Genomic DNA, 19,780 nt, shown 5'->3' with positions numbered 1-19,780 from the left:
TGTGGAGAATCTGTTGTATTTTTCAATTCAGTATTGCACTGGTATATTTATGACTGCCATAGGTGCTATGAATATCGCCTTGGTGCTACAGTTGCTATCAAACTAACAGTAAAATATAAGTTCTAAATTTCATAAAAAAGGACTTAAATTTGTACAATGACTGTGATATCTTTTGTCTATTTTATTGTTCTTGAGTTGGCTATTAGTTATCATTTCTTCAGTCAGTTAAATAATGAGATTTTCCTTTTTTTTAAATGTTGGGGTATAGACTCTGGATATCCCTTAAATTCTACCTGAAACTTCCCACTTGATGTGGCATTTGACTGAGGCCATAAACCTTTCATAAGAGGGAACCTACCACCTTTCCAAACAATCCATTCCATTTTGAGGCAGTCACAACTGTTAGGAAGTGTTTTCTTAACATGAAGCCCAAATTTTCCTCTTTGTAGTTTTTACCCCTTACCTCCTGAGTCTGTCCTCTGGGGCCAGATAGAACAAGTCTACTCCTTCCATATGACAGCCCTTCAAATAGTTGGAGGCAGCATTTTTTGTTGTGTTGTCTGGGAGGACAGCATTGACAGAGGCTTTCTAATGCCTGGCACATTATTGGTGTTCAGTAAGGGATAAATAACAAAGCAATGATGGTGTGTTTTCAGTTCTGTGCTGTGTAGGAGTGTGGGCTCTTACTGTTGTTTATAAATATTATTTATGATAATGACAATAGCTCTTAGCATTTTCCTGAGAGTATTACACCTCATGGGAGGGGCTGGAGCTCCCTATCTTAAGTAGCACTGGAGATACTTTTTGCCTCAGCTAACCTTTTGTTTATGATTTATTTGTGCAGTTCAGTTGATGTGGCGATTGCCCCCAGGCAAGATTAAACTGGTTCTATAGATGGGGGAAGCTGACTCGAGTGTGTACCCACATGGCCACCCTGGGGCCATCCTTAACTAAACTTCCTAAATGGACTGGGCATTTGGCTTGTGATTTAACACAAGTTCATAAATCCATATAAAATCTTGACTTTTTCTGCCTATCAGCCCTCAAAATATTGGTTATCAAGGGAATGCTGAGTATCATATTCTGCTTGCTTTTAGGGGAAAAAATAAGAGTTTGAAGTTGATATTTGAACTGTGAGAGGGGAATTGGAGATTGGCGATCTGGGGAGATCTTGGTCTACCCAATGGATGAAGAGAGAAGGTGATCTGATGGACTGGAACTGATTAAATTTTATTCAAGGAAACTTGGTGGTGTGCTGGATAGAGCGCTAGTCCTGGGGTCAGGAAGACTCATCTTTCTGAGTTCAAATCTGACCTCAGACTGTGTGACCCTGGGCAAGTCCTTTAACCCTATTTATCTCAGTTTTCTCATCTGTAAAATGAACTGGAGAAGGAAATAGCAAACCATTCCAGTATTTTTGCCAAGAAAACCCCAAATGTGGATCAGGAAGCATCTAACAGGACTGACAATGATTGAATAGCAACAAGCCTTATTCTTAGCCATGGTTGTGGCTGTTGTTTGTCCTTTCTTCTGGAAGAGAATCATGGCATTGGGAAGGTGATGCCATGACTCATCAGTGAATTAAGTTTAAGTGAGGGAAGGCTGTGCACAGTCATCAGTCTCAATTTCTTCTCCAAAGTCAGTGGTGAGATATAAATCAGGATGATTGGAGATGGCCCCCATCTTTACACATAGTAGGTGCTTAATGAATCCTTGGTGACTAACTGGATGACTGTGCCCAGTGCCATGAAAGGAGAAAAAATACTGGGACCGTGCAGTGCCTCAGGAATGGGTTGTCTTGGCCATCTGTGCCCTTTATATGTTCTCAGAGTTATGTTGGGACTGGGGAAAGAGTACTAGTCATGTGGTGACAGGGCCTGGGTTTCATTTCTAAAACCGTTGTATCCTTGGCTAAGCCATTGAAATATATGAAGCTGGAAATGGAGAGAAGAGGAGAGAGAGACAGAGAAACAAAAACACATAACTGTGAAAGGACCAATAATGTCCACATTGAATGACAGTTGTAGAAATATGATTAGAAGGAATTTCCTCATCTCAGAATACCCTGTCCCCATGAAGTTGCTGGTCTGCAACTTCATTGTGAAGGATTCTGGTGTATCATCTTTTGGTCCAGTGGAAAGTGTTAGACTTGGAGTCAGGAACACCTGGGTTCAGATTCTTCCTCTGATACTTAATAGTTTTTTGACCCTGATCAAGTCATTTAACTTCTCTGAATCTTAAGTTCTTCCTCAGTAAAACGAAGAGGCTTGACTAGGTGGCTGCTAAGACTTCTCCTAGCTTTAAATCTGTTATTCTGTGACTTCTAATGTGTAGTCCCTTTGGGATTTTCTTTCGCATGAAGAATTTTGGGTATATGTGAGTTTATGGAATGTTCAGGTTGTGGTCTTAAATCAGAATTTTTCCTTTTTTTTCTCCACTGTTTGTTGGCTTGTAATTCAATAATTCGGAAGATAACTAATTTCAGTAGTGTGGGTTCTGACTACATTCTAGGTTTTAGAAGGTGGGTTTTGTAGGCACTCTGGCCACAAAACATTCATCGTTTGATAGCCATGCTTTGAATTTAGTTTACCTTAGCTTTTGATGGAAGAGACAGTGTTGCTCTAAGCCTTTTCAACTTGGTAGGATCTGCCAGGATTATGTTATAAGGGAGGACCCTATATATCAGGGAGGCAGCATGACTTAATGAATAGGGAGCTGGCCTTGAAGCCAGGAAGATTCTGCCCATGACATATATTGGTTCTATAACCTTGGGCAAGGCACTTAACCCCTTAGGGCTCTAGACCAGTGGTACCAGACAAATAGAAACAAATCCTTGTGGACGGAGTATTGACTTAGAAAACCACAAGTTAACTTGTCTGTGTTGCAATGTATTTTTATTAGTTTTATTAAACATTTTCCAATTAAATTTTAACTGAGTTCCAAATGCAGTTTTGAGATCCACTGGCTACAGCTTATGCTCTCAAAGTCTCTAAGTTGAAGAGATGGTACCCACCCTAATAGCAAGATTGGTTTTACTTACTTGAGGGCTCTCTAGATCCAGAAAATCACAGGTCTAGCCTAGGCTTTATCCCTAGGCCCTGCCAGAGGAAGAATTCAAGGTCACCCCATGAAATGACGAGATATTGGAATGGATTTTTATGGAAGGTACAGGTTTATGTGGCTCAGTTCATGTAATACTTAACCAGGGGCATGCTGGTAAATGTTTAACAACCGAAAGAAAAATGTATACGCAATACATTTTTAAGTTTAATCTACATTATTTAACATTTTCTCCGTTACTTTCTTAAGTTTGGACAATCAACAGGACAATAAATCAAGTCCTGATTTGTAGCGTTTGCTGAGTTCTGAGGTGTAAAGGCTCACACTGAAAATTTAACAGAGGGTTCTCATGAACTGTCAGTTAACATATATGCGTGTGTGTGTGTGTATGTGTGTATATATATATATATATATATATATATATATATATATATATATATATATATATATATATATATATATATATATATATATATATATATATATATATAAACATCTATATACATCATCTGCTTTGTTCCAGGTAGAGGCAGCTAGGTGGCCCAGTGGGTAGAATGCTAGGCATGGAGTCAGGAAGACCTGAGTTCAAATTTGACCTCAGACACTTACTAGCTGTGTGACTCTGGGCAAGTCACTTAACCTCTGTTTGCCTCAATACATTGAAGAAGGAAATGACAAATCATTTCAGTATCTTTGCCAAGAAAACTCCATGGACAGTATTGGCATGGTATAGTCAACAGGGTCAAGAAGAAGCACATAGGACTGAATGACTGAACAACAATGTGCCAAGCACCGTGCTAAGTGCTTGAACTACCAAAAGAGGCAAAAGAAAGTCCCATCCTCAAGGAGTTCACAGTCTAATGGAAGAATCAGCAAGCAAACAAATACTGTGCAAATACCCCTGGACTTATCCTAGTTCACAGATACAGAGTGTCCTAAAAGTCTTAGCATAGTATTAACCCTTCTGGACTACCCTGTGTATCAAGAACCATTTCATGAATGAAGTGGTAGTTTTTGATGTGTTCTATCTTTCTCCTATTTTAGAGTTCTCTGACTTGTTGCTAAATATAAACAAAGTTTGTGGGGAAATATAATGACTGATATTTCAGATATCTTAACATGCTTGGAATGTAACAAGCTTAACTTTGTTGATTTGATTTCTGATTTACTGTTTACTCACAACCTGTGAAATGCAGCCTCAGTAAACTGGAGCAATTCATGAAGGAGAAAATGTTATAGGGGTTGGAAAATTAACCAGGTAGAAATTATCATAAGTCTGAAGCAATTAACCACATCTCATAAATTATTGTGTTCTGTGTATTTGGCTAGCTAGCATGGTACAGACTTGGCACTTGTGTGGTACCATATGAATGCAGAAAGAAGTTTGGATGCCATTTTGATGCTAGTGGACAGCATCTAGTGTTTTGAAATATTACTAAACATTCATAAATGTTGGGAGTGGAGAGCTTGAAAGTTTACATACAGAGAGATTATGACATAGGACAAGAAGTCTTCCTGTGTAAGTAGGTCATGGAAGGGAAAGGCCTTCTAGGTTGTTCAGGCTGGGCACAGCATCTATGTCATGAAAAGAATCCCATAAGGTGTAACAAATTTTTATTTAAAAAATCACAGCTGGCATTTTATACTGCTTTAAGATTTTTGAAGTGCTTTTCAAGTATTTCCTTAATTTATCTTACAACAAACTACTGTCCTCTTTTTCCTTTACCCTCTTCTTTTTCCTCTTCCCCTACTCTTTTTTTCTTCCTCTTTCCTTTCTTTCATTCTCCTTTTGCCAATCTCTTCCCTCTCTCTTTCCACTTTTTCCTTCATTTCTTCTTCCTCTCTTTCCCTGTCCTTCCTTTTCTTCATTGCTTTATTAGAAGTTGCTTTCTTTTTGTTACTTTCTTTTTTTTAAAATAATTATTTTATTTGTTTTCAGTGTTCTGCAATCACTTCCATAGATCTTAGATTTTTCCCCTCCCTCCCCCTCTTTCCCCACTCCCTCCCCGAGACGACTTGCAGTCTTATATAAGTTCTACACTTACATTCCTTTTAAATACAATTTCACCATAGTCATATTGAATAGAAGAATTAAAATGAATGAGAGGAATCATAAAACAAAACATAATACAAAAGAAAATGGTCTGCTTCATTCTGCAGTCCAATTCCATAGTTTATTCTCTGGATGTGGAAAGCTTTTTACTTCGAGTCCATTGGAAATTTTTTAGGTCCTTGCATTACTGTGAAGGACTATGTCTACCAGAAAGATTCCTTGCACACTGTGGTTGTTTCTGTGTACAAAGTTCTCCTGGTTCTGCTCCTTTCACTCAGCATCAGTTCATATAAGTCATTCCAGTCCTCTCTGAAGTCTTCCTGTTTATCATTTCTTATAGCACAATAGTATTCCATTACATTCATTTCATATATCTCAACTTGTTCACCCGTTCCCTGATCCCTTTTTATTTCCACTTTTTGTCTACCACAAAGAGAGCTGTTATAAATTTTTTTGTACATGTTTTATGTACATGTTTTACATTTTTACATTTTTATTATCTCTTTGGGATACAGTCCTAGAAGAATATTGCTGAGTCAAAGGGCATAGTTCCAAATTGCTCTCCAGAATTGTTGGATCAGCTCACAGCTCCAACAATGAATTAGTGTTCCAGCTCTTCCACATCTTCTCCAACATTTATTGTCTTTCTGTTTTGTCATGTTAGTCAATTCGATAGGTGTGATGTGGTACCTCAGAGGCTGTTTTGGTTTGCATCTCTCTAATTAATAGTGATTTAGAGCATTTTTTCATATGACTATGCATTTTAGAAATGGGGTCTTTATCACAGACATTAGCTGCAAAAATTATTTCCCAGTTTTCTGCTTCCCTCCTAATCTTGGTTGCATTGGGTTTGTTTGTGCAAAAACTTTTCAATTTAATGTAATCAAAATTATCCATTTTGCACTTCATAATGTTTTCTATCTCTTGTTTAGTTAAAAATTTCTCCATTCTCCATAAATCTGACAAACACACTCTTTCTTGCTCCACTAATTTGTTTATAGTATCAATCTTTATACCTGGATCATGTATCCACTTGGACTTTGTTCTTGTGTATGATGTCAAGCATTGATCTGTGCCCAGTTTCCACCACACTGTTATCTAGTTTTCCCAGCAATTTTTGTCAAACAGTGAGTTCTTATTTCAGAAGCTGGGGTCCTTGGGTTTACCAAACAGTAGATTGCTATATTTATTGACTACTGTGCCTTGAGTACCTAACCTATTCCACTGGTCTATCCCTCTGTTTCTTAGCCAGAACCAAGTGGTTTTGATAATTGCTGCTTCATAATACAATTTGAGATCTGGTAGGGCTAGGCCACCTTCCCTAGCATTTCTTTTCATTAGTTCCCTTGATATTCTGGAACTTTTGTTCTTCCAGATGAATTTTGATATTATTTTTTCTAGCTCTAGAAAATAATCATCTGATAGTTTGACTGGTATGGCACTGAATAACTAAATTAATTTACGCAGAATTACCATTTTTATTATATTGGCTCGGCCTACCCATGAGCAACTGATGTTTTTCCTCTTACTTAGATCTGACTTTATTTGTGTGAAAGTGTTTTGTAATTGTGTTCATATGGTCCTTAGGTTTGTTTTGGCACATAGACTCCCAGATATTTTATATTGTCTACCATAACTTTAAATGGAATTTCTCTTTCTATCTCTTGCTGTTGGGCTTTGTTAGTAATATGGAGAAGTGCAGATGATTTATGTGGATTTATTTTGTAGCGTTCTTTTCTTTTCCTATCTCTTCAACATGAAGTGTTTGTGCTCCCCAAAATCCTTCTCTAAATCCTTTGATAAGCATCTGTCATTTGAATATGACTTCATTGTTATTTTAGGGCCCAAAGTTGGCCATTTCTTCTGGGAAACTTAATTTTTTGCCTCCAAATGACAAAATCTCTAACTTTCATTTTGGGAAGCACTACTACGATCACAGTAGAATCAAAGCTCAAGTTAACATTATTAGACAATATCAAAGCTGACTTCTCACTAGGGATCAAAGAAAGAAAAATGGATTTGTTATTTGGTGAATGAGCAAGCAGTCCAAAGAATATATGTGCTGAACAGAAAAATGAAACAATGTCCTAATTAAAAAAAAAAAAAGATTTGAAAAAGCTGAAAAGTATTAGCTCTCTTCAAAGCCTTCTATGTATATTTATTGAAATGCTGGTTAAGAAAACACTCATTGGCTCTATCTTATCCTTTTCCTGTAAATTTCTCTATCCAAATAGGGAAACTTTCCAGAATTAGGTTCCGCCCTGTCCCTGAGACTTTATTTCCCATTACTCTCTCAACACACTTTCTCTGTTCTAGACAGCCTTGCTATCCCATATGTTACTTTGATTCTTACTTTAATGCTTTGGATTTGCTTTGCTCATCTTTGTTTGTAAATTATTTCATTCTGCAAATGGGCACTTGATTTTTTTTTCTTTTCCTTTGGCAGAAAAGATCAAGTTAGCGTTCTGTATCAGAACATCAACATTTTGGAGCCAAGGTTAATCCAACCTTACGAACATGTTATCAAGAACTTTATCCGAGAGATCAGACTTCAAAGTACTGAGATAGAAAACTTGGCCATCGCAGTGAAAAGGTAGCTTTAAAAATTATATGTATGTATGTATATATGTATGTATATGTGTTTATGTAAAATTTCCTCTGATATCATTGGTGTAAAGTGCATTCAACGAGGAAACTCCTTCAGTCAATTCATACTGCTTTCTAACTGATCTACCACTTACAGTCTTAGAGAATTTCTTGGCATGGGGCACAGGAGGATCTCTGTGACTTGCCCAGAGTCACATAGCCTGCATATGTCTGCCACATGTGGGACTTGAACTCTAATTTTCCTGACCCCCAGACTGGTTCTCCATCTTCTGTGCCAGCAGTTTTCAAACATTTTGATTTCAGAACTCCCCTTTACAGTCTAAAATTATTGAGAACCCCGAAGAGTTTTTGTTTATATGGCTGATATCTGTCAATATTTACCATGTTAGAAATGTTTAAAACATCATAGCATTTTTGTGAAAATAATTTTCATTTTGTGGGTCACCTGAAAAAGTCTTACAGTCCACTTTTCCTCCCACTGGAGTCCCTGGACCACAGATTGATAACTGCTGCCTCTCTGAAATAATGTTAACATTGCAATATTTACCACTTGATTTAATTTTTTAAAAAAATATAAATATCTGGATTAATTAAAGCAAGCTGCATTGTTAGTGGATTATTGGTGAAAGAAATTCCCCTTTGCAGTTCTGTCATCTGCTTTCTATCACTTATTAACTATAAGACAGGGCAAATTGTTTCACTTCCTGTTCCCTCATCTGTGAAATGGAGCCTAGTTCAATACCAGGAACATAATAGATGCTTAATAAATGCATATTGATTAGCTGATTAATATATGTCCCACATAATTCATGCAATCGTGAGAATCAATAATGGTTTTGAAAGAAGTATAATGGTCTTATGAAGAAATATTTATTCCTAAAACTCTTGTCTTTTTTAATGTGGGGAGAAAATAAGGTTCTGGTTTCTTTAAAAGCATTGAGAAGAGTGGTTCTGAGTGGGGAAATTAGAAGTAGATGGGACTGACAGTCATAATTCTTTCAAAAAAGGAGTTTTAAATCACATTAAGACAGCTGAGAATAGATGTTAAAATTTATTTATGTATTTTTTTAAAAGTTTATTTTTTCCAATTACATTTTAATATTAGTTTTAAAAATTTTTTCAGTTCCAAATTTTCTCCCTCCCTCCCCTCTTTCCTCCCTGAGACAAAAAGGAATTTGATGTATTATTTCCATATTAGTCATGTTGTAAAAGAAAATGTAGGCCAAAAAAAAAACCACCATGAAAAAATTAATGAGAAAGAGTATGCTTTGATCTGCAGTGAGACTCTATGAGTTCTTTCTTTGGAGATGGAAGATGCTAACATTTAAAACTAGATGCCCGGGCAGATGGTTTATACTGGGAGAAGTTGGGAAGACTTGGGGTGGCCTTGGGAGGAGGCCCTTACCTGGAGGTCTTCAGGTAGAGGATGAATGAGCACTTGTCAGAAATGCTGTAGTCAATAAGTTTTTGTTAAATGCTTACTAAGTACCAAATATGTAAGCAGCTAGGTGACTCAATGGACAGAGCACTGGGCCTGGAGTCAGGAAGACCTGAGTTCCAATACTGACCTTAGACACTTACTGGCTTTGTGACCTTGGGCAAGTCACTTAACCTCTATTTGCTTTAATCCACTGGAAAAGGAAATGGCAAATCACTCCAGTGTCCTTGCCAAGAAAGCCCCATCGACAGTATTGGTGTGTTTTGGTCTGTAGGGTGAGGGAGAGTCAGACACCACTAAACAATGACACTGCAATGTGTACCAGACTTTTCTTCTAAGCACTGGACATAAAAAGAGAGGCAGTCTTCAAGAATCTCACATCCTAAGAGAGGAGACAACATACAAATTACTATGTGTGTATGTAATATCTAATCAATGTAAATGGAAGTTAATCTCAGAGAGAAGATACATACAAGGGGACTAGGATGGAGAGGGGACCTGGAAAGGCCTTCTGCAAAAGAAGGTGGTGTCAGAACTGAGACTTAAGGTGAGCCAGGAGATAAGGGTGGGGAGGAAGAACATCTTAGGGACAATGGATAGCAGGTACAAAGGCTTGAAGGTCTTGCTTTGTAAACAAGAAGAACAGTGTAGCTGAATGGACTAGGAGATTAAATGGTGAGAAGACTGGAAGAGTAGGACAAGGTCAGATTGGAAAAGGCTTTAAATGCCAAACAGAGAATTTTATATTTGATCCTGGAGGTAATAGAGAGCTTATTGGAGTCTATTGAGATGAGGATTGGGGGAGAGGGGTGATATTGTTAGACCTGTGCTTTAAGAAAAGTACTTTGGCAACTGAGTAGAAGAAGGATTGGTGTGGAGAGAGATTTGAGGTCGAAGGACCAATAGGAGCCTATTGCAATAATCCAGGCGAAAGGTGATGAGGGCGTAGTGTAGGACTGTGACTGTCAGGTAGTAATAAGGGGATGTAGATGAGAAATTGTGGGAAAGTAAAGACAGCAAAATTTGACAATAGATTGAATTTCTGTTCAGGTGTAAGCTAACAAGTCCTTTCTAACTCATGTTTCTATGAAATTTAGTCTGTTACATATTTACTGCTTAGAGTAAATAGTATTCTCTCTCAAATTTATATTACATGTATAAAAATATATAAATATGTAAACATATATAGATAAAATATATAATCATAATTTATGAAGTGGTATAAATATGTAAGATATACATACATATATACATAAATATATACACATACATACATATATATGTAGATGGGCACATTTAGTGTTTGTACTCAACTAGCAACTGACTGTATGGGGAAAAAATGAGATGGACAGAATCAAGCCATGATGGCCTGAGTAGCCTGTATATGAGATAAGTCTAAACGTAGACCTAAAACCATATCATTTTTGGACTAAAAGGGATTTTTTTAGAGTTTGCATACTTCATTTACTTACCTTTCCCCATAGTATCGAAATACTAGAAACAACGATACTTGCAATGATTTTAAAATTAGCTGAGTATTAAGCATAAAACCCAAACCACTTTCAGTATATTTTCCTGTCCCAACTCCACTCCCCAATTTCAGATTTTTTAAAGATGATTTATTCTTAGAATTAAGTTAAGAGCCAAAGTCTGGTTAAAGGTAAACTCATATTCCATGAACTGAAATTTTAGGGACTTTTACTAGAATTCAGTTTTATTATTGGGAGAATTTGTCATTCTGTTCCACTGTCCCAGTTTTTGTTCCTAGTTTAACCTGTAATATGATTTCTATAATTGAGTTATAAAATATGCTTGAGAGAGATGGATTTGTTACCTTGGTAGTTAGGTGGTGCACTTGTTAGAGCTGTGGGCCAGGTGTCAGTAAGATCTGGGTTCTAATCTAGTGTCAGACGCTAAATAGCTGTGTGACCCTGGGCATAAGTCAGTTAATCTTTGTATGCTACATTTTTTTCAACTATAAAACCAGAATACTGACTGCATTTAACTTTCAGGGTTGCTGTGATTAAGCCTTAGTTATTGAATGGGCGTTGCCTCAGTCAAACTGAGACCTTAGCTTGAAAAGGCCAAGGTCCCCCCATTGCCTCTTGAACCATCTCCAGTGGTCTGGATTTATGTCTGGCCACTGGTCCCAGATAGCTCTGGAGGAGAAAGTGAGGCTGGTGTCTTTGCACAACCCTTCCTCACTGAAATCCAGTTCACTTGTATGTCATGGCATCACCTCCCTGATGTCCTAGTCCTCTTCAAGAACAAAGGACAAATAAGCAAGCGAATAAGCATCTTCTGTAAGTCTGAAATGGGATAATATTTGTAAAACTCTTAGCACAGTGACTTGCACATAGTTGGTACTATGTACTTAACCCTTACTTTTACTGTTCAATATCCTCATAGCGAAACATACTAGACTTGGAGTGTGAATCCCAGATGAGATGCTTACAAGCTTTGTGACACTGGGCATTTCCCTTCACCTCTTCTAGCCTCAGTTTACTCATTTGTTAAATGGGGATAACAGTACTTTTTTTTTTTTAACCTAGCTCAGAGGATAACTATGAAAGAAAATGCCTTAAAATCTTAAAGTAAATCTTAGGGTGCCATAGAAATGTGAGTTTTTCATGATTGGTGGTTATGGTGATAAAAATTGTAAAAATTAACTGCCCGCCATAGCAGTTTAGTGTTTATTTCTTCAGTGACATATCTCTGGGGGGTGGTTAAAGTTCAGAATGTGTGTGTACACATGAAAGAAATGAAGAGTCGCATTATTTTATTTTCAAATAACAAAGGTGAGTGTGTTCCCTTTTAAATTTTCAGAGCCCAGGACAAAGCAGCCATGCAGTTGAGTGAGCTGGAGGAGGAAATGGATCAGAGGATCCAAGCCACAGAACATAAAACAAGGAAAGATGTAAGTGTCTGTAATTGCCATCACCTCCAGACGTCAGTGTTGAAGACAATCCCACTCACCACCTCCTGCTATGTCTCTACCTATCAGCATCAACACAGGTTCTGTCAAAGCAGATAGTTCTTACTTCTGTTTATTTGAAAGATACATGCAGCCGGTTTCAAATTGTGACTTCAGTAGAGTTTAAACTGAGTCTCCAAATGTCATTGTTATGCACTGGAATTTAGCCAGTTTTTTTTTCATTGCAGTTTGCCACTACTACAATGTGAATTGAAGGAAATTATTTCCATCCAGACTCTTCTTTTTCATTAAGTAAAAAGTGAAAAGCAATGTCTCTAGATAACATTTGTATATTTCCCCCAGGCTTTTAGTGATAACCCCACTCAGTTCCATGTTTATCATTTCACTGGCACCATTGACTATTCCATTGTCTCATTGTGTAGCTGGTGATGGTGTTCATTCACTCAGCTGTGTCCAACTCTTCATGACCCTGTGGACCATGGGGTTTTCTTGGCAACAATGATAGAGTGATTTGCTATTTCCTTATCCAGTTTTATGCAGGCAGGGTTTAAGTGACCTGCCTAGGGTCATACAACTAGTTAGTGTCTGAGATCAGTTTTGAACTCTGATCTTTTTCACTCCAGTTCCATTGCTTTATCTACTGAAGCATTTTACTTCCCCTCATTGTGCAAACTTGGCTCCTTTCTAATCCCTCAGATTTAAAATTCTTCTTATTTATGGGCTCCTAATCTCCCTTGATTTCCCACTGCCATTCAGTCTCAGGGTTCAGAACCTTCTTTGTTGTGTCTCTGGGGGTGTTCAGAGGTCACAAAACATGTTCGCATGTGGAGAATAAAAGTAGTAGCATTTTCTCCTCTCCTGGATTTGATGTTGAATCTGAGTACAACCACTCTCAGGTCTGACAGCGATTATTTTTGTAACCTTGGGCCGTTAGCCTATCTGTGCTTCACTTTTCTGTATGTAGTACACATGCGGAGCTAGGGGGACTCTGAGATCACTTCTAGTTCTACATCTATGCTTCTTTGATTAAGATCCTCTTTATGCCTGGATTATGGCAACATTTTTCTACCCCAACTCCCTGACCCCATCTCACACATACTGCTTAGCTAATTTTCACCAATTATCATTTTCATCATGTTCTACTAAAAAATGTAAAATTCTGCTTTATTGTCAAGGTCAACTTCCTCTGCTTGACATTCAGTGGTTTTATTATCTGACCTCACTCTCAATACTCTGATTATCCAGCTTTACTTCTCATTGCTATGCACCATAAAAACTCCTCTCCAGTTAGAGTTCAGCTTATTAAGCTTCTTTGGTCCCTAACTCAAGACCCCTTCCATGCGAAGTCACTGTGACTTCATGTAAGACTAACATTTTCCTACTTGTCACTTTAAGTCAATACTATATGGTTGTAACAGCAAGCACCCTAGCATGTCCAGGATAATCTGCTAGCCCGGATTCTTTGTCCTGCTTTTCTAAAAGGAAAGCAACTTTTGAGGGAGTCGACATCTTTACTCACATATATCAAGAGAGAAAATACAAGCAGAGAAAATAAAGACCAACAGACAGGACTTCTATCTGTTTGACCATAAACAATACATCATCAAAGGTCAACAGACAGCCCTAGCTGTCTGACCATTACATACATACATACATACATATATACATAATTACCAGAGAGAGAAGCACCAATATCTGGGTTTTCAAAGGGGTAAGGGTGGAGGGGTTGGCCGAGGGTGGGCAGGGCACGAGTCCTTAAAGACTACCCAGAGTCTCATCTGGCCATATCATACAAGCATTCTTCTCATGAGTGAGCCCCAAAGCAAAACCTCACCTAAAAGTATAGATAGAGCCAGAAGGTCTCACAACCCACGTGCCTTAGTGCCTGATTACCAAAAGGGGTGAAAGCCTTCAAAAGCAAACCTCCACATAAGCAAACTTTCCCTTTAAATAAGTTCCTCCCGCAATGGGCTCCAAGTGAGGTCTATTAACGGGCGGGCAGGGAAGATCTTTAACTTCTATTAACATAAATTTCATTAACATTACAATGGTTTAGCCATTTGTTCTCTGATTGCTTCATTTATGTTAATGCAGAATTCCTTTGTGGATTATAAGCTTCCTGAGGGTAGGACTTTTGTTTTACAAAGTAAAAAATTCAGAAACTAGATGATGGAAGATTTATTCTTTTAAACATTAAAACTATTTTCTAACCATTTTGGTTGAGAATCTAAAATCTATTACTTCCCTTTCTTGTTAAGCAGAGTATTCTGAACATCACTCAACTTAGACTCAGGGCCATGTTTAACATTAATTATTCCAGTAATATTTACCATCTGAACCCCCTATGACTCTATATAGCTATAAGTAAGAAACTATTATTTACTATTTACTATATTTTAGCATCAGTTATTATACTATTTTATAATAGGATGATGTCTTCAGAACCTATCTATTATCTCCTCTCCTAAGTGACCCTAGATTGCTTTGCTTTTTGAGTGCTTGTGTCTGCTTTTCATAAGTGTTCTGTCTTCTTTCTTCCCTATAGTATTTTTCCTTCTGTCTGTGTGCTTGCCTCTAGTAGCCACTCTCTCTTTTCCTAATTTGTGACTTCTGTTCTATAGAGAACCCAAAAAACAAGTTAATCACATTTGTTAGAATTGCGTCTAAAATAGGTCCAGCGAGGGCAAGCTGGAATTCTGTATTTAGAGCTGTTAGCTTCCTTGCATGTACTTTTTTACTTCTATTTTGGCTTCTTGGCTGACTTTTTTGCTTACTCCCTGGTTCTTAGCTGGACTCTAATTAAGTGAAGTTGCCAAATCTCTAAGGATCCTTTTATGTCATCCACAGAGTTTGGCATAGTATTGGGCACATAGTAGATGCTCAAATACTGGCTGGTTGTCCATTAAGTGGTACTTTTGCCCACGTTAGCCAGTTAAGTAGGGGAAAAATAATTCTCTTTTTGTTTTATCTTGTATATAGATTTCTGACAGTGGATGACAATGCATCACAAGCCTTGAGAATTCAGTACTGAAATAACCATTTTGTCCAGTAACACCACTGCTTGTTTGTTTCACAGTGCACTTACTCCTAGAGTTTAGGGCTCTCTCACTGTAGCTGTCTTCTCTGGGTAAGCAGCCAGCAAGATGAAACTCCTTCCTGATTTTGCCCTGGGGACAAAGAAAATAAAATGTTTCTGGAGGGAAATAATATGATTGGTTTTTATTGTCTTAGTTTTATGGAGATTATCTACTTTGGGACAATTGCACTGATATTTGGAAGAGCATTCTGTGATTCCCTGTAAAATACTTAACCTTGGTGAACATAGCTCTTAAAGAGATTTAGGTTCTGTCCTTCTGATAGTTATCCCCATCTCATTTAAAGTCTTAGTTTACCTCTATCTAGCTAAAAGGAAATACATTTGATAGAGCAGGATAATTTGTCCTTTATGAATTATTTGAAAGATATTTCCGTTTTTTTATGCCCAGTGAAATGTGTGCTGTATTAAGTAACTGTGGCTGAGTCATCCAAACTCCGTGCATTTGAAATAAAGAAGCCTATTTCTGATGCTGGTTTGCTGAGGAGACTTAGTGAAGTCATTACTTAACTGTATCTCAGTTTCACTTGGCTGTAGAATGAGGAGCAGATGCTTGATGTAGCTGTAATTCAGGAAATGGAAAGAGATCTATGAATAGAGAATATAAGATCATAGATTTAGGGCAAGAGGTCATTGAGTCCATCCTCTTAATTTTTCAGATGGGGAAACTAAGGCCTATAGATGTTAAGAGACTTAGTCAGGGTGCATGACTGAAGCAGGGATTGAATTTGGTTCTTTCTAATTCTCAGCTCAATATTCTATTTTTGGTATTCAGTTGAAAGATCATTTCATTTTTCTTAGGATATATTTCCTTTTACTAACATGCTTAACTTATAGATGCTTGCAAAACACATCTACTGAAAAGTCAGGAAGTGGACTTTCTTTTAAAAGTAGAAGTTTAGACTCTTTTACATTTCAGTATGTTTTGATGGATTAAAAATAAACCAGAAGAAATAGGAGGTCATGATAAAAATACTTGACATTTCTCTAGCACTTTAAAGTCTATCAGATACTTCAGGCATATTATTGCATTTAATCTTCATGACAAATATCCTGAAGGTAGATATGATTGTGCCCATTTTACAGATGATTCCAAGTCCAGTCTTCTTTCTACTTGTTTTGTGCAGCCACTGTAGCTCAAATGTTTTAAATTAATGGTAGAGATGGAGTTGGGAAAAACAAGTACTGGTATAGACTCTAGGAAACCATCCCAATGGGATGATACTTTTGTTTTTTTAGTATGATATTTAAAAGTTTAGAGTGATGAAGTGTCTTCTTATCCTTAGTGTTAACTATGAGATCTGAATTTGAATCCTAACACAAATATGGTCCAGGTGAGAATCTAGGTGAGCAGATCATTCAACAGTTTCAGCCTCCATTTCTCTATTTGTAAAGATGGGATAAATCTTGCCTTACAAGTCTGTTTTGACAATCAGAAGGGAGAATGTATGGAAAAAAGTTTTGCGAATATTAAATAGTTTTTTCAGATGTTATTTGTTATTAAGGTTGTTAATCAGTAAAACAGATCATGATAATGATCTCGTACTGAGGACTCTGGCTGCTAGGTGGCACGGTGGATAGAGAACCTGAGTGAGTCACTTAACCCTATTCTCCTCAGTTTCCTCTTCTATAAAATGAGCTGGAGAAGGCAACAGCAACAACTCCAGTAACTTTGCCCTAAACGGGGTCATGAAGAGTTGGACACAACGGAACAACTAAGCATTCTCTATGAAAGGATACTCAAGGAAGTGGAATATCTTAGGGGAGGTTTTACCCATTTTTGCCTTTCAATGTTGCTTTTGGGAGCAGAGATTTGAATTATGAATGTAATGTTAAGTTTAAAGAAAAGATTGTGAGAAAGAATCATGACTCCAAAGAGGTCTGTGACACAAAAAAGTTAATAATTCTTGCTCTGGTCTAACGTGCACACACACACACACACACACACACACACACACACACACACACACACACACACGGAGAGAGACAGAGAGACACAGACAAAGAGACAAAGACAGACGGGGGACAGAGGGAGAGGTGATAAGAGAAACTGAGGCTGACAAAGGATATGTTGTGACTTTGCCAAAGCTATGCTGAATATGAGCCTGGGTCCTATAACTTCAGACACTGTTCTTTCTCAAGCCTGAAATCCTTGTGAAAGGACCTGGGCCCAAGTGAAAAAAATTCTTGGTGACTCTGTATTTTTATTAAGGTCTGCTTTTCTTCAATCCAGTAGAAAGTGAAAAGCAGAGAGAATTTGCTGAATTTTCAAAATTTTCCTTATTCTGTTTTTTCTTAAAACCTTCTGATTATATTATTTGGAAGGAAGCAGTATGACTCTGGCTCTGGTGTCAGAATTGGCTTCAAAATTTGCTGCTGGGAGCTATTACCTGTTTGATAATGAGGAAGTCACTTAGTACCTGGGACTCATTTTCTCCATCTGTAAAATTGAGGACATTGGACTGGATGACCTTTGAGGTCCCTTTTGGTTTTAGATCTAGAATCCTTATGATTCCGATGATTTGGGGGAGGCTAGGAAAAGAACTTTTACTAACTAGTGAATACAAATACTTGTGATTGTTAGGACATAAAAGTAAAAAGGAGGGAAGTGAGGAGAGCCAGAGGATTTGTTGACAGAATCACTTTAGAGTAGCAGTAGCAGTAGCAGCAGCAGCAGCAGCAGCAGCAGCAGCAGCAGCAGCAGCAGCAGCAGCAGTAGTAGTAGTTGCAGTAGTAACCATAACAACACAACATAAGAAATCCAAAGTATTTCACAAATAATATCTCATTTTCAACTCACAACAACCCAGGAAGGTAGGTGCTTTTATTCTCCTCATTTTATAGATAAGGAAACTGAGGCAGGCAGAAGTTAAGTGACTTGCCCAGGATCACAAGGGAAGGAAGGAAAGAAGCATTTATTAAGTACCTACCATGTGTGTTGTGATAAGCACTTCCCAAATATTATTTCATTTGATATAACATCCCTTGGAGGAAGCTGGTATTATTATTAGTCTCAATTAACAGTTGAGGAAACTGAGGCAGAAGAAGCAGATCACTGATTCAGAGTCACTTAGATAGAAGTGTCTGAAGCCAGGTTTGAACTCGTCTTCCTGCTTCCAGGTCCAGCTCCCTGTCCCCCATGCCACCTGACTCTACCCTGGTAGACAATTTGAAAACAGATAAAGGAGTAAATTTCAGTGAAAGGCACTAGCTTCTCCTCTATTCCTAGACATAAGCACACTGTTAGGAATCAGGAAAGTCCTAGAATTAAGGAGCTCTCAATGAAAATATTCTATGGAGAATTCTTGCAAGTTTTGTCAGAGGGGATAGTTTCCTGGTGCTGGAAACTCCAAAGTCACATGGCCTGAAGTTAAGGCTTGTTGCTTCTCAAAGTCACAGCTTGTTATTTAATGGACCACCTTAATAGATTTTGAAATATAATTTAACAACTTTACTTAGATGTGCACAAATCTCCCTCACCTCCTTTGCTGACCTCCTGCTAGACATTTCACTTCTTTTCATTTTCAGAGCCCTTTAAAACCTAGCACATCATCAGCCTTTTTTTCCCCCCTTCGCTGTAATTTAGGTTCACTTGTTCACACTTCCTGTCTGTCAAACTTGACCTTCACATTCAGCCTCTCCTGCATTGAACTGACATATTCCACACTTCTGATCAGAGAACAGCTGGGGTTTAACATTTCTTAAAAATGTCTTCCCCTGCTGTATTGCTCATGGTAACACAGTGCCTTTGTCAGAGCAGCTTGACATCAGAGTGATTTGCTATCATGGTGATGGGTGTTGGCTATTGGGATATGTAATTTTGTTTGAACGTAAATATGTCAGCCCTGCAGAAAGGGTGATTATATAAGCTTACTTGGGATTCTACTCTGGTTCATTATTTGGAGCCCAGCTAAGGGCTGTGTGACCCCTCATCTGCAAGATGTTTTTCTTTAAATAAATGTTGCTAAATTAATTGGAACCCAGAGAAGCTGGATATTGAAATTTTTTTTTTCTTAAGGGGTTGTCTTGTCCTCCTGAAACTAGAACGTCATGTAGACAATTGATGGTTCAGGTCATAACGGTCCTTTTGTTCTTGGCCAATTTAAGGAATGTCCTAGGGAGGAAAACTGTTTTAACCATCAGAAAAGATAAAAATATGAATATCACAAGTGCTGTTGTATTATAGGTCTAGAGTTGTTCATTCAATTTTTCAACTGAGTCTAACTCTTTGTGACCCGGTTTGCCATTTCCTTCTCTAGCTCAATTTATAGATGGGCACCTCAGAAGCCATCTAATAGCACTCCCTTATTTCACACATGAGAAAAATGAAACCCATGGAGGTTATGTGATATGTCCAATTCCAAACAGGAATTATCAGAGGCAGAATTTGAACTCATGTCCCGTAACTCCAGAATCACTTCAGCGGTTAAATCATTGGGACTGTTTCTCTGTTCAACAAAAGTTTCTCCTTTCCCTCTGACTATAGAAAAACTCAATTTTCTTTCCCAGTTTTTTTTAAAAAAACTTGTCACCTTTGTTATCCTCTCTCTCCTCCCTCTACTCCATACTACAGTCCAATCTCTTTTCTTCACT

The 19,780-nt window shown here is 37.7% G+C and overlaps 1 protein-coding gene across 8 annotated transcripts in view; it reads left to right on the top strand.

Annotated features, from left to right (window-relative positions):
- Positions 1-19,780, top strand: part of RASEF (RAS and EF-hand domain containing) — an 825,381-nt gene that overhangs the window by 39,500 nt on the left and 766,101 nt on the right. For 7 of the 8 annotated variants that reach the window (XR_011966209.1, XR_011966208.1, XR_011966205.1 and 4 more), the window contains exons 2-3: positions 7,560-7,706; positions 11,985-12,075. Coding sequence is in view for 3 of the 8 variants with exons in the window: in XM_072605244.1 (XP_072461345.1) it covers positions 7,560-7,706; positions 11,985-12,075 (238 nt within the window). In the remaining 5 variants the exon portion in view is untranslated. The remainder of the gene's footprint in view (positions 1-7,559; positions 7,707-11,984; positions 12,076-19,780) is intronic. The other variant, XM_072605252.1, reaches the window with a different exon arrangement.

Source organism: Notamacropus eugenii, chromosome 1, assembly GCF_028372415.1.
Source record: "Notamacropus eugenii isolate mMacEug1 chromosome 1, mMacEug1.pri_v2, whole genome shotgun sequence".
In the NCBI taxonomy this organism is placed as follows: domain Eukaryota; kingdom Metazoa; phylum Chordata; class Mammalia; order Diprotodontia; family Macropodidae; genus Notamacropus; species Notamacropus eugenii.
Note: the sequence above shows the minus strand (reverse complement) of the source record. Positions and strands in the feature narration are given on the sequence as shown.